Source organism: Canis lupus, chromosome 38 (genome assembly GCF_011100685.1).
Source record: "Canis lupus familiaris isolate Mischka breed German Shepherd chromosome 38, alternate assembly UU_Cfam_GSD_1.0, whole genome shotgun sequence".
Lineage (NCBI taxonomy): Eukaryota > Metazoa > Chordata > Mammalia > Carnivora > Canidae > Canis > Canis lupus.
In genome coordinates this window covers 2,874,116-2,888,781 of record NC_049259.1, presented here as the reverse complement: position 1 = coordinate 2,888,781, position 14,666 = coordinate 2,874,116, and the positions used below count along the sequence as shown (strand labels likewise).

General features: G+C 54.7%; 1 protein-coding gene across 1 annotated transcript in view; it reads left to right on the top strand.

Moving 5' to 3' along the window:
- The first annotated feature begins 900 nt into the window (after nt 1–900).
- The window catches only part of SLC26A9 (solute carrier family 26 member 9), a 28,789-nt gene continuing 15,023 nt past the window's right edge, over nt 901–14,666 (top strand). Inside the window, 5 exon segments of the mRNA XM_038586058.1 lie at nt 901–988; nt 8,861–9,003; nt 11,711–11,850; nt 11,973–12,083; nt 12,731–12,906. Coding sequence (XP_038441986.1) covers nt 8,879–9,003; nt 11,711–11,850; nt 11,973–12,083; nt 12,731–12,906 — 552 coding nt within the window. The 5' untranslated portion in view covers nt 901–988; nt 8,861–8,878.

The following is a 14,666-nucleotide window of genomic DNA, read 5'->3' as shown; positions in this document are numbered from 1 at the left end:
CCCACAGTGCTCGTGGGCAGGGGATGGGCAGGCAGCTCTAGTCCAGAAGGCAGGCGGCAGCCTGAGCGGAGCCATGACCAGGCAGACATTAATTCCTGGAAGGGACAGAGGCCCGTGATATGGACACACACCAGCCTCCCAGTCACCTTACGTGTAATTGTGGTCAATCTTGTTTCTTGAGCTCCTTTACCTGATCCCAAACCCCGATGTTCCCCTGCACTCCCCCTGGGAAGTTAGGAGGGTGAGGAATACTTGCCGCCGTGGCATGGGCGGATGCAGAGCAAGGTGCAGAGCTTACGGGTAGCTTCAGGTTGGAGACAGAACTGGGAACCAGGTCTCCTCTGCAGCCCCAAACGTCCCAAGGGCCCTCAGGGCCTCCCAGCCAGGGCTGGATCCCTCACTCAGGGGTGCTCCGAGGTCCGCTGTCCCCCCCAACACACGCCCAGCTCTCCATTCTTCAAAGCAAGCGGCCCCAGGACCCCACCCTTCGGGTGGCCTCAATGGGTTCCATTGTCCAAGAGGCTCTTTGGCTTGACCCCAGCCCTACAAGCAGCAGGACAGCAAGCTCTGAGAGGGGTCTCCCTTGTCCCCTCCTCAGCTCGGCTGGCTGCCTTGGGGGAGCCTGTGGGGCAGGGGCCCGCTCAATGTGACCTATTGTCTTCAGGGTGGATTTAGGAAGTGCCAAGCTCCCATCAAACAGTTCTGCTCCTCAGGTAAAACAAAAAAAGGGCTGTTCATTTAGGAACTTTTTCCCCTTATCTCCTTTTCCTATCTCCCCAGGCTTAGCTATGGTGTAGTGTTCAGAACCACTTCCCCTCAGAGCCAATCAGAAGCCGGGGCTCACCCCGTGGCCCTGAGGTAAAGTTATTTATAAACGCCTCCCTGGATTATTTGAGCAGAGCCCTTTTGCACACCTCGGAACACCTTTCGGCTACCTGCTCCCCAGACACACCTGCAGCCCTGCCCAGCCGGCTCCGCTCACCCACTGGTAAGCCCCACCCGGCCCACCCCACCGGGCTGGGGGTCACCCCTTGAAGAGGGTGGGCGCTGGGGACACTCAGAGGAGGGGTGACAGGGGCCAACCGGTCACGGGGGTGGGCAGCTTACCAACCTGAGCCCAAGTGGGAAAGGTGCCGTGGCCCTAAGGCTGAGGGCAGCCCCCACCCTCCACCTCTGAGGAGTCCACTGGGTCCTTGCTTTCATGGAAGGATCTGGACTCCAAGGCGAGAGGCTGGGCGCAGCTTGTGGGATGGAAGCTCCAGTGGAGGAGGTCTCCCAGACCCCCAGACACAGTGAGGGGCAACAGCTAGCTCCTTTGCAAGGGCTGCTTTCCTTGGAAAGGAAAGGACAGAAAAACTGGACGTTCCTCGGGCACCAGCCTTTGAAGCTGCTGGCTGCACCTCTGCCCCCTGTTCAAGTCTTGGAAGCAAAAGGCTTTTCATGCTTTCTCATGCTGGATCACCAGCCTGCTCTGTGTGGCTGTCTCCCCCTCCTTGAGCCCCCCAGATACTCTCTTTCACCTGTTCACCTCCCCACCAGCCCAGGGCACCCGCTTGGAATCCCATTTGTCCACATTAACCCTGAGAGGTTGACGGAAGTAGAAGGAAGCGAGGGCACAGCTCCATCAGTCTGGGGTACAGGACCCGGGGGACCTGGTCCCCCAGGCGAATGCTTCAACAAAGAGGGTTGGGTCAGGACAGTGGTTTGGGCCGGCTCCACCAGCCCCAGCTTCCTAACTTCTCATCCTGAGGCTGAGGGGTCCCAAGTCACCCTGAGACAGTACCCCCATTCCTCAAAATCAGCCGGTGAGGTCCCCAGCCTAGGTCAAACAAATCTTTTCCCTTTCTTTTTTTAAAAATAATTTTATTTATTTATTTGACAGAAAGAGAGAGAGAGAGCAGGAGCAGGGGGACAGGCAGAGGGAGAGGGAGAAGAAGTCTCCCTGCTCAGCAGGGACTTGACCCCAGGACCCTGGGATCATAACCTGAGTGGAAGACAGATGCTTAGCCAACTAAGCCACCCAGGTGCCCCATCTTTTCTCTTTCTAGCATAAACTCCATGCTTATACTTGGCCCCATTGGATCTGAGCCACCAGGAGAAAAAGCCACCTTAAGAGTGAGCCCCTTTGTGGTGGCAGAGTGCCCCAGGCAGGGCCCACTAGGAGAGGGCCAACCCCCCGTGCCCCAGATGGCTCCACTCACTTAGACAACTGTCTCCGGAGCCTCACAGCCTCCTACCCCCTCCACACACACACACACACACACACACACACACACACACACCCCTCCAGAGGCCCACAGTCCTCCTCGGGCAGCATGGAGACCAACACACACTCCTTCTCCGTCACCACGATGGCCTTCCCGGGCCCTTCCCAGGCCTGGACGACGGTCCTAAATGCTCATCTGTGTAAACCCCTGGGGGCAGAAATAGACTCTTTTTATCTTTTAATGTCCAGAGTCTTCCCAGAGATCGGTACACAGCAGGCGCTTAGAGAGTGTGTATTGAACTGAACCAAACAACCAGCGTCTGATGCCCGCGGGCCCCCGTGGGAAGGAGGCCAGTCGAGCGCCGACCAATCTCTGGATTCCTTGAGCCGGACCAGCAGGGTCCTTCACTAGTCTCCTGGTCCACTTGCCCGCTTCCAAGGAACACTAACCCCAGTCTCCTTGCAGACGTCGCAGAGTCTATTTTAAGTGACTGTTTCAGGGATCCCGTGACCTTGGTCAGGTCTCCCTGCTGGAAAGTGCTTTTCAAAGCCTGACTTCAATCCTTTTTGCTGGAGCTTATTTCCTCTGCCCTGTCCCCATCCCCGTCCCCAGCAGGGAGAGCAGAGAAGGAGGGGAGAGAAGAGGAGGGGGGTTTAGGGGTGGCGGCAGCAAATCTCTCCCCTGCAAGGGCAGCAGTCCTGGACTAGCCAGAGAGCAGGAGGGCAACTCAGAGATACCCCATTGTCCCCGTCACGTGGCTGATGAGGACCTAAATGCCGGGGTGTCAGGGAGGTGAGAAATGTGCCCAAGAAACATGGGGCCATGGGAATGAAGGGGTATTAGTAAAACGCCTTGGAGACCTCTAGCCTGCGTACCCTCACTCCTCGGCCAGGGCCGCGTCCCAGCTGAGAGCCAACCCTTCCAGCCCCTCCCCAGCCCCCACCCCAGCCCCTTTCAGGGGCTCCCACCCTGGCTGAGGCGGGAAGGAGCCAGCAGCCTGAGCAGAGGGGAACCCTCCAAGTGACCTTTCCTTCTCCCAGAACACAGCGACCGCCCAGGTGGGGACAAGTGATAAGAACGCCAGGGTGAGCTGGCCACGCGGGGCTGCTCCCGTGCCTGGCACATGTGCCCGTCAGAGAACCACCGCCACTCCCTCCCCCACCACACGCGCACACGCACACGCACACGCACACGCACACAGCCTGGCTCCCTGTGACAGGATGGCCTCCCTGCTCCCTAGATGTTCTCCCCTCATCTAAAGAGATGCTCTGCTCTTCTTCTCGCCAGTTCTGGGAGTTTCTGGAGGGACCAGGGCATGAAGAGGGGAAGGGTGCACTGGGTGGGCGTGCAGGGCCAGGAGGGGGAGAAAGGGCAAGAGAGGCAGTGCCGTGCCCCAGGCTGCAGGGAAAGGAAGGGAATCCTCCAGAGTAATCAAAGTAATAAGAATAATAACACGGTCAGAATCTGCTGCACGCTCCCCACGGCCAGGCATCGTTCCAAGCCTTTCTATGCATTAAGTCGGGCACCATGCCCAAGCCCATCTCTGCCCACAGTTTTCTGCTGATGTAGACAGACCTAGCCAGAAATTCGCCAGGGAGGAGATACCTGTGGGCTTTCTTTTGTATGAATTCACCGCCGGGGTGGGGGTGGGAATTAGGATCTTGATGAGGGCCCCCCCCCCCCGGAGGAACCAGGGGGAGGTCTGTTCAGCCCATACCCCCCCAGACAGAGTCTCTTTCCCCTTTGTTCCCCACCAGCTCCTTAGCTCCTGAATCCCCCTTGCCCCAGATGTGACCCCATTTCCCTGCCAAGCCTTGGAAATTGTCCACACACCCACCTCTCCTACCCTCTGCACGCTCTTTCCTTCTGGCCCTCTATTTCCCTTAAGCCCCACAGCCACACACACCCTCACCAGGTCTCTCCAGTAAATCGGGACCGCCCCTCCTTCCCTCCACAGAGGGGAGGTGGCAGGGCACCCTTTTGTTCCTCAATATTGTCACATGGCACCTGCTATTTATCCCTGATCCGGTGGGGGATGGGAGGCGGAGGGGGCTGACACTGTTTGATGAGAGGCAGGGCTCCTTGATACACACCTTTGGCAATAGAGCACTCGACTTTTTTTCAGCGATGCTGACATCACTCAGCAGGGCTGTGTGTGTTTAACTAGGGATCAAATCTTCACGTCCCCTACACCTCTCCCTTTCTTGCTCCCTCTTTCACCTTCCCACCCAGAACCTAGCATTGTAAGAGCCCTCTCCGGGGGTCCCTGGGAGCCCTTAATCCTCTGAGAACCCCAGAGTCTTCTAGAAGAGGTGATGCCTCCTGCCACCTGGCCTCTCCCATCCCCCTCTCCTCCTCAGCCTACGCAACTGGCCCAGGATGAAGTAACCCCCCTCCTAAGCCCCACCCCACCTCAACCCTATTCTTGGAATTAGGAAGTGTGACCAGGGCACCTCCTCACCAGAAGCTGGGGCAGCTCCCATGGCTGCAGATTTGCCGCTCTGTCTGTCATTGATTCCTGGGAAAGCCAAGGCCAGAAGAGGAGTCAGAGCCACTGCAGAGATCTAGAGAGGAGATGCAGCACCCAGAAGTCCTGTCTCATCAGTTGGGGCAGAAGGTCACCAGGGTGATCCAAAAGATCACCAGAGAGCAAGAGCAAGATGATCCCTAGAAGGTCTGGGACCCAACAGGAGCATTTAAAGTGGAGTCAAAGGCCCCGTTCGAATCCCCATACCACCTCTCTCTAAGACTCAGTTTCCTTATCCACAAAATGAGAGGATTAGACCCGCCCAGTATGTGAGTTCCCTCCTACACAAAACTTCCTGAGTCTAGCTGGCTGCTGGATTCACCTTCTTTTGTGTAGTCCAAGTGCAGGATTGGGAAAGTTCTTAGAGTCTTCTCTCCTTCAACACCCTATTTCTAGAATGAAACGGGCAGGGCATATGGGATTGGATAGATTTTGCATTCCAGGAAAGCAAGGGAGCCTTTTCTCCTCAGTTAGTCTGTGTAAGCAGGAACTTCCCTAGCACCTGGTCCCCATCTGTAGGAAGCCTGCCACCAGGCAGAAAGAGTCCTGAGTCATCCCCCCTCCCAGAAGGATTTCCACCACCACCACCCCCTTGCCTCCCTCCCTTCCCTGGAAGTGACATCCGGGAATAACCAAAGCCACCACTGGTGTGCAGGCTGGAGAGGCCCAAATAAAGGGAGGTCAGAGGAGAAAAAGAGATCCTAGGTCAGGGTGGTCAGGAAAGTCTTCATAGTAGAGGGAGAGGAGGAGGAGGAGGAGGAGGAGGAGGAGGAGGATGGGAAGGAGGAGGAAGAGGGCAAGACAAAGAGGAAGGGAGAGGAGGGAAGGAGGAGGAACTTAAGCCGGTCTTATGGATGGGCAGGTCTAGGAAGGCAGAATGAGTCAGGGCATCGCAGGTAAGGGAGGAAAGTGGAGAGAGCCCAGGGGTAACACTGCGCCCAGCCTGTCTGGCGGTGCTGGATGGTGCCAGGGGCCCCAGCCAATGATTTTCCCAAGTTTACCCAAACAGGGCCCGATGGTGAAAGGACACACATGCCGAAATAAGGGGTTGGGGTTCGATCCTCCTGGAAATGAGGAGGCTGAAGGTTTCTGGTCAGGGGGTGTAGGCTGGAGACAGCATATCAACCAGAAGACTAATGCAATAGTCCAGGTGTGAGATAAGAGCTGAGGGGGTGAGGGACAGGAGGGACACTGGAAAGAAATAGCAATGAGACTTGATGAACAGCTGAAGGTGGAGGCCAGGGTGGGGAGAGAAAGGGCAGGGACAAATGTGGGGGTGGGTGGCCTGGGTGATGGAGAGGAAGATCCCACTGAGGAAATGGGGAGATGAGGGGGAGTCAGGTTAGCAGGCTTCTGTGGAACCAGACATTTACCCCGTCCCCACAGACACACAATTAGAAACTTAGAGTCTTTGAAAGCAGCCTGGGAACAGGATTTCAGGGGCCATCTGCCACCTGCCAGGGCACAGAAGCAAGATTTCCATCGCCCCATCTTCCAAGGGGCTCTTCCAAGGGGCTCCCTTTTCAGGCTCAGCTTCCCTGGAACATCTTGGCTATTCCTTTGCAGGTATTCTGTTCGGTAGCCAGGGACAGATCCCTTCCTCCAAACCACAAATCTTTCTCTGAAGCTAGGCCAGAGCTCTGGTCCCTCTGGATTGTCATGCTCCCCACTTGTTGCTCCCAAAGGGCCATCCAGGGAAGCCACCTGGAAAGCTAGACCCTTGTAGCCCCTGGAGAGGGTGGGGAGGAGAAGAAAACGCAAGGGCACCCACCTCACAAGAGGATGAAGGGCTACAAGCCTCTGAATAGCCTCTCCTAAGAGGAAGGAAGCACCCACCCATCTTAATAATAGTAATCATCACCGTTACCATTTACTGGGTGCCTGGGGAGCCCAGCCACTTCACACATACACATAGTCTAGTTTCATCCTCATGGCAACCATCCAGGACTGTCACTATCCCCATTCACAGATGAAGAAACTGAAATCTTTTTTTTTTTTTTTTTAAGATTTTATTCATTTATTCATGGGAGACACACAGAGAGGCAGAGACACAGGCAGAGGGAGAAGCAGGCTCCCTGTGGGGAGCCCGATGCAGGACTCGATCCCAGGATCCCGGGATCACACCCTGAGCCAAAGGCAGATGCTTAACCACTGAGCCACCTCGGCGCCCCCCAAGAAACTGAAATCTTTGAACCCAGGTCACTCTGGGTCTAAAGCGTGTGCTGGTTTTCCTTACGCCGCTCTGTCTCTCACTTCTCCCACTGAAATGGCTCCCATGCCATTGCTCTTACTCACTTCTGCCCGTGTCTTCTCTGAAACACCATTTATCGATTCATTCCGCAAGCGCTTGTTGAGTATGTACTAAGCACCAGGCAAGGGGCTGGGCGCAGGCACTGAGGGCAGGTTCATCCCCCCACTCAGTTGGATATCACACTGGGGGTTAGCTAGGCATCCAGCCGTTGCTTATAGGTTCTTCTTCTTCTTCTTCTTTTTTTTGTAAGATCTTATTTATTCATTTATTTATTTATTTATTTATTTATTTATTTAAGAAAGAGAGAGAGGGTGCGGGCACAAGCAAGGAGGAAGGGCAGAGGGAGAAGGAGAAGCAGGCTCCCCGAGAGCTGGGAGCTCCACATGGGGCTTCATCTCAGGACCCCAGGATCCTGACCTGAGCTGAAGGCAGATGCTTAACCAAGTGAGCCCCCCAGTTGTCCCTGCTTACAGGTTCTGAGGGACCTTGGGTTCCCGCGACCAAATGAATGGAATGCACCAGCCCAACCTTCATCAGCTTGGGTACCATCTTACTGATAATAGCAACTCACACTTGCCTCACTTTTTGTACATTTTCAATGTCCCTTTCTTGCTCATAACTCCTCTGATGCTCACAACAACCCTGTGAGATAGATACGTTATTCCCATTTTACTGACAAGGAATCTGAGACTCAGACAGGTGATGCTGTCGTTCCGTCTCACCAGTCAAGCCAGGACTGGCAGCCAGGCTTCTGGTCCCTTAGTTAATGTACTTTCCATCTCCCTGCCATGTTCTCTTCCACAAAAGGCATCGACCAGCCTGCTTCCCCCTGATCACCCCTAACACCCAAGTTCTCCCACAGGAAGCCAAGGGACATCCCTAGCCCCCTGAGTGGTTTCTCACTTCCTACCCCATCTCAAATCTCTTGCCAGACTGGCCATAGCCGCCCCACACTCCTCATCTGCGTCCTTCAAACTCACTCCACCTCTTCCCTCTCCTAGCGTTCCCCAAGGTCCTCCTTGGGGGTCCTCCCAGCTGCCAGGGGCAGGGGATAGGGGGAGGGGCTGGTAGCTTAGGAGGGAGGGGGAATGGTTCTCCCAGGGAGCTCCTCTGGGCCTCAGGGGACCTGGCGCTCACTCAGCTCTGCCCTGCTCAGCTCCTGGAACATCAGCGAGGTTGCGCAAAGAGCAAGGAGGAGAGAAACGCCAGTACACAAGGGTGGGGGAAAGGTTAGGCACAGGAAGCCGTGGGAGAGCCAGCCGGTGCAGACCATCCTCATTTCCCCAAATGCACCATTATCCCCCTGGGAAAACCTGTTGGTGAAGTCCTAGGTGGCTCTTTCAACAGGGGTCCTCCTGAGGTCACCTCAGCCATCCCCCTGCCTCCGGGCAGACAGTTTTCTCTATTCCTTCCAAGCTGGCTGGCTGAATGGTATGAGCCTTCCTGCCAGGGAAACCGAGGTCTGGGGAGGGCGAGCGGCTTGTGGGGGCAACAGGGGCCAGGGCAGAGGGGCAGGGGACAGAACCAACGTGCTGATCCCCAGCTGTGACTCCAGCCCTTGCACTCCCACCTCCTTTTTGCCTGGTGTTCGGCGGGGGTGACAGTGATGTCACAGGTATGGCGTGTCAGCCACGTGCTGGGCGCCAAGCAAAACAGCCAGGGCAAGTGTGTGCATCATCAGACCCTGGGAAGGAAGGCCACCAGAAGAAGTGAGTCTGGTGGAAAGACCTGCAAGCGGGAAGGGAGGCACCTTGCTGGGTGGGGGCGGGGAAGACCAGAATAAAACCCTGCTGTGGCCAGAGCTAGAGAGAGAAGGCCCGAGCTGGCGCTGGCGAGAGATGCCCCTCATCTTCCCCTCCTCTGCCTCTCCCAAAGCTTGTCAATGCCCCAGACATGAGCCAGCCCAGGCCCCGCTACGTGGTAGACAGAGCTGCATACTCTCTCACCCTCTTTGATGATGAGTTTGAGAAGAAGGAGCGGACGTACCCACTGGGAGAGAAACTTCGCAATGCCTTCAGGTAACATGGCCCAGAGCCCAGACATCTCTTTCCTCTGCTTCCCACCAAAATCCTTTCTGCACCAGGGTATGGTTCCTGTACTAGTACCACTAAGGCAGGGCTGGGGGAAGCCCTGGGGAGGGGAGGCTCAGAACCCCCTGACTTTAAGATCCTACAACCTCTCCTGCACTGACAAGTACCCCATGGAGTGTGGGGAGAGGCAGCAGGGACCAGCCACAGCTTCACAAGAGTTGTAGGGCATCCCCAATCCCCTGCAGGAGGTCTTGCCATAGTCTCGGTCCACTCAAGTCTCTCTTAGGTTCTTAAGCGAACGCTAGATGGGCATGCCACCACATGGGCAGGTGGGAACGTCAGAGCTCCTACTGTAATGCCCTGTTCCCTCTTGATCAAGAAAAATCTGAAGCCACCACCGCTCCATGTACTTTGTCCTCTTTCCCTCCTAGATGTTCCTTTCTTCTCCTGATCCAGAGACTGATCAAAGGCAGCCCCTAAATTCCTGGGCTCTCCTAAAGGGTACCTACCAAGATATGGTCCTGTCAGGCCCCCGGGATCTTTCCACTCTCAGATCTCTGGGACTGTGCTGGTGGCTAGTGAAGCCTCAGCTCCAACGAGGGGGCTTCATGAGGTGATCTGTATCCATACTCCAGAAACCTGAGGCTATGAGCTTCCCCTTGCCCCTTCCTACACTTCTGGCAGACCTTGCTCAGTCCTGGCTGTGGGCTGGCCTGCTCTTCCTCACTCCCCTGGGGAAACAGCTGATTCAGTTACCTGGATTGAGGTCACTGGCAATGGTTGAAGTGGAGCTGCAGGTGGAACTGGTTTAGGCTGGGGGAATCACCCACTTGAGTCTTCACCAAAAGCCCTGGTCCAACCCTACTCCTCCTGGGAGGCTCCATTTCTGCCAGGTTACAGCAAAGCCTTGGGTACTTGGTGTCCAGATGCTGTACCCACAGCTGTGCTCCTTGGACCGTGAGCCCTGCCAGCCTTAGTTTCCAAGCAGTTTAAGTTTGGATTGTTTCTGTACTGGAGGGATGAGGGTATCTGCTATCATCCTAAAAGATTACATATTAAAACTGTAAAGAGATGGAGGGACCTAACAATTCCCATGAGGCTGGCATTGAGCCTTAAACGGTGCCTGACACACAGAAGGTGCCTCAATAAATATTTGTTCAACAAATGAATGAATGGCTAGAAAGCTAATCCCTCTGTCCACTTCCCTCTTGGGTTCTGGAGCCTCTGTATAGGTGTTTGGCATCTGTTTCCAGCTCTTCTCTCAGGCTTCAGATTGCCTTGCCCAACACAGGGCAGGCTTGCAGGTAAGGCTGGTATGAGCCCTCGGGAGGATTGTTAGTCTTCCCCTAGTCAGCTCTCTGTTCTCGAGCCCCTGACACAGACAAACCTGAGCAAGTTCCTGCAGGGCTGGCTCTCCCTTAGGACAAAGCTTTTGAGATGCTTTAAGCTTTTTCTCACCAGTCCAATGCCCTGTCCACCATCCCAAGGATGGGAGAGGCACCCCTCCACCCCCAAGAATGGTGATGATAATACCCTTCCCCAGAGTGGTGGTTAGGACAGAAAAATCTGTCCAGGCTCTACAGGGTACAAAGCATTGTCTGTGTTAGTTTTACTCTTGGGTGACATCCAGGGGACCCAGTATCAGGGAAACTATTGTTGAACAACAGCAAAGAGCAGGAATTGGTGCCGGCAAGGAAAGGAGGCCTAATCAGAACAGGCCAGTGAGTCACCAAATGGGCCCCAGAGTATTTGAATTCCCTCAACTGGGAGAAGAAAAGCAAATGCCCCCCACCCCCTCCCAGTCATTAATCCATGAGCTGTCACCCTAGAGTTTGTAGGCCCTTGTTCCTACCACTCCTGAGTTTCTATGAAAAGACCTCCAGGTGTTCAACAATCAGAGAAGGAACCAACTTTCCCCACCCTACATTGACAAACAAACAGCTCCCCCATTCTTTCCATCCTGATGAATTAACAGTAGGAAGAACTCCAGCATTGGAGTCATCACACATGAAGGCCAGTGGGTCATCAGAGGCAGGGACAATCGAGCCTTCTTTGGGGGTAAGTGCTAAGAAAGATGGCAGCAGCCTCTACTCTGACTGGGTTTCAATACCAGCCCACTCTTGCACTCATTCATTCATTCGTTTATTCAGCAAATATTTACTAAGCACCCCAGTGCAATGTACAAGGTATACAAGATGAACAGGAGAGCCAGACTTTTGGCCATGGTGGGGTTTGCTGTGCAGTGAGAGCAATAAAGAGCAACTAATTGCAACCCAGTGTGTACACCAAGCTGCAGGAGCCCAGACCTGGGTTCCCAGGCCTGCTTGCCATCAGACGGGAGGAAGGTCATCTGAGATGGGGGATGGACCTGGCAGCTTGGAAGGCTAAGCCACCACAAAATCCATGCCTTTATGCCAGGTCCTGTGGACATCCCAGATGAGCAACCAACTCCAGAAGACCCCAGTTAAAGCCCAGAGCATGAGGAAGGCTCTCTAAAGAAAGCCCTTGCCTTTTCTTCTGTGTCCCCCACATACTGCACCATGTGGGAGCTCACTGAATTCTGAATGAATGAGTGAGTGAGTGAATGAATAAGTGAATGAATGAATGACCAAGAACAAGATATTATAATTCCTCCCCAACTCGGAGTCTCCAAGTCATGTAGTGCCAGCTGGAAGCCTGTCCTCTTCCCCTCCAGATGTTCTTCAGCCAAGATCAAAGCTGCAGTGTTTGGGCTGCTTCCCGTGCTCTCCTGGCTCCCCAAGTATAAGATCAAAAACTACATTATCCCCGATCTGCTGGGTGGACTCAGTGGTGGATCCATCCAGGTCCCACAAGGTGAGGGGGTCAGTGTCCTCGGTCGGCTTGGCCTTCTGCTCTCCCCCCTTCCTCTCCTGGTCCCCTATGACCTCCGTAACCCAGCCAGGCCCCTGAGCCTACAATCCCTTTGTCATCTGCAGGCATGGCATTTGCTCTGCTGGCCAACCTTCCTGCCGTCAACGGTCTCTACTCCTCTTTCTTCCCCCTCCTCACCTACTTCTTCCTGGGGGGTATCCACCAGATGGTGCCAGGTAAGGCCTCTCCCTTCTCAGCAGGCAAGGTGACCTGCACCACAGGGACAGGTGGTGTGGCAAGAGGGGATTCGGGTGTTTTCCATCTACATTCTCCTGGAGTTGGTGCCAGTTGGTCCCAGAGGGACTGTCACCATGAGTATCTGCCCCAGGTCCTCTGCGGCCTTAGAGAAACCACTTAGCAGCCGTGAGCCGGGTTAGCCTTTCCCGATCTGCCTCCCTCCTTGGAATGTGGGGAGGATCCTGTGGAATGGAATGTGCTATGTGCCAGAAAGTGCTGAACAGATGTGAGGAATTACCGAGTCACTCTCAGGCTGGTCCCTGCAGGGACACTTGGAGCTCTCTGGTGCTAAGTGATGTGGAGAGAAGGGGCCTGGTCACAAGGCCTGTTTCTGGGCCTGGCACTGCTTGCATTTCCAAGCTCATTTCCTGATGCGTCCAATGAAATAATATTAACAGCTGATATGAAAACACCTCGAGAGGCCAGGTCATAGTTACACATGAGTGGTTGTTGTTTTGCAGAAGAAGAACGTTGGGGGTGTAGGGACCCATCCCTCTGGGGGCAGGGAGGCTCTCCTGGGCCCCTCTCTGTTGTCCATAGGTGTGGTCCAAACTTCTGACTCTTGCTGACTGGGTGGGCACCACAGGTACCTTTGCCGTTATCAGCATCCTGGTGGGTAACATCTGTCTGCAGCTGGCCCCAGAGTCCAAATTCTCGATCTTCAACAATGCCACCAACGAGAGCTACGTGGACACAGCGGCCATGGAGGCCGAAAGGCTGCATGTGTCAGCAACACTGGCCTGCCTGACCGCCATCATCCAGGTGAGGGAGGGCTGCGTCCCTGTCAAGGGCCCCGCCTCGGGAGAGCATCTTTCCATCCTGCCCCCACGTCAAAACCCCAGTTCTGACATAAAAGCTGATGGAAACCTCTACCTCCTCCCACTTCCCCACTTTCGGGGCCACAAAAGACCTGATTTTTCAAAATCAGCATCTCTCCTCACCTACTTCCAGCAGGGTCATTAGACCTGGTAAACTGTCCTGAGTTCAAGACTGTCTGGAAGGCTCACGGTGTCTGTCTACCACCCTCTCCAATGCCCATCCCTCTGTCGGCACAGTCCTCCTATTTCTCCAACATCCCTTTTCCCCTCCAGCCTCCTCTGCTCCAAGCCACAGCATTGCATCACTTGCACAAATTGCAAAGGACTCTGCTGGCGTTTTTTTTGGGGGGGTTGATTTTTGTTTTAAGATTTTATTTATTTGAGAAAGAGAGAGAGCACGAGCAGAAGGTAGGAGCAGAGGGAGAGGGAAGAGCAGACTCCGCGCTGAGCAGAGACCCTGATGCAGAACTTGATCCCAGGACCCTGGGATCATGACCCGAGCTGAAGGCAGACGCTCAACCATTGAGCCACCCAGGTCCTCCTCCACTAGGTTGATGAAGGAAAACACTGCATAGGGGAACACAAGAGAGGGATTTCTTTTTTTAAGATTTTATTTATTTATTCATGAGAGACATGGGGGGAGCGGGGGGAAGAGATAGAGGCACAGGCAGAGGGAGAGGCAGGCTCCACGCAGGGAGCCCAATGTGGGGGACTCGATCCTGGGACTCCAGGATCTCTCCCCAGGCCGCCTGGGGCGGAAGGCAGGCGCTAAACTGCTGAGCCACCCAGGGATCCCCCAGAGGACACCTTTAATTCGTTCATTCATTCAGTTAATGTTTTTCATTGCTTCACTATGCCAGGAACTGGGGTAGGCCTTAGGGGAAAGATAAGTAGAGAAGAGGCCTAGTTCCCGGGAGCTCCCAGCCCAGCAGAGGAAGTAACCATGTCAACAGATAAACTTGTAGGCTCTGAGATAAGCAGCATAATAGAGCTATGTTCACCTGGCTGTGGGAACACCGGAGAGTCAGGGAAGGCCTCGCCTCACAGAGGAGGTGACATTTGACCTGAGTCTTAAAGGATGAGTAGAGGTTGGCCAGGAACCAAACAAATGAGGCACAGAAGGACAGTCCAGGTGAAGGGGATGAGCCCCCAAAGCACTGAGGCCCAAGAGTGGGACTTCACCAGGGAATGATAAGACAAGAAGTTTGGTGTGGCTGGATAGCAGGAGGCTTTGGGGGGAATGAGCCACAGAAGGGGCTGGAAAGGCAGGCAGAGGCTAGACAATGAAGTCTCAGGTCTGTCCCATATACAGCAGCTTTGGGTGTGATTGGAAGTTTATAAGGACCACTCAGTCCAGAGAGAAGAGAGGTGGGAGGCAGATTGGAATCAAAGCAGGGGGTCTGTCAGGAGACTATGCAGAGGCCCAGGCAAGACTCACGAGGGCCGCCACCAGGGTGGTGCACCGAGATGGGGTAGACTGACGGAACATTGGTCAGGAGCTCAAAGCGTTGGTGGTAGACTGGATGTATGGGTGAGGGAGGGTGACTCCCAAGTTTTTGGTTAGGCAGTTGGGTGGACGGTGGTGTCATCTGCTGAGAGAGGAAAGACTGGGGGAGAGGACCAGGTTTATTTTTCAGATAAGAAAACTGAAGCCAAGAGAGGAAGTGACAAAGAGGCCCATGCCCCAAAGTCAGCCCAGTAGAG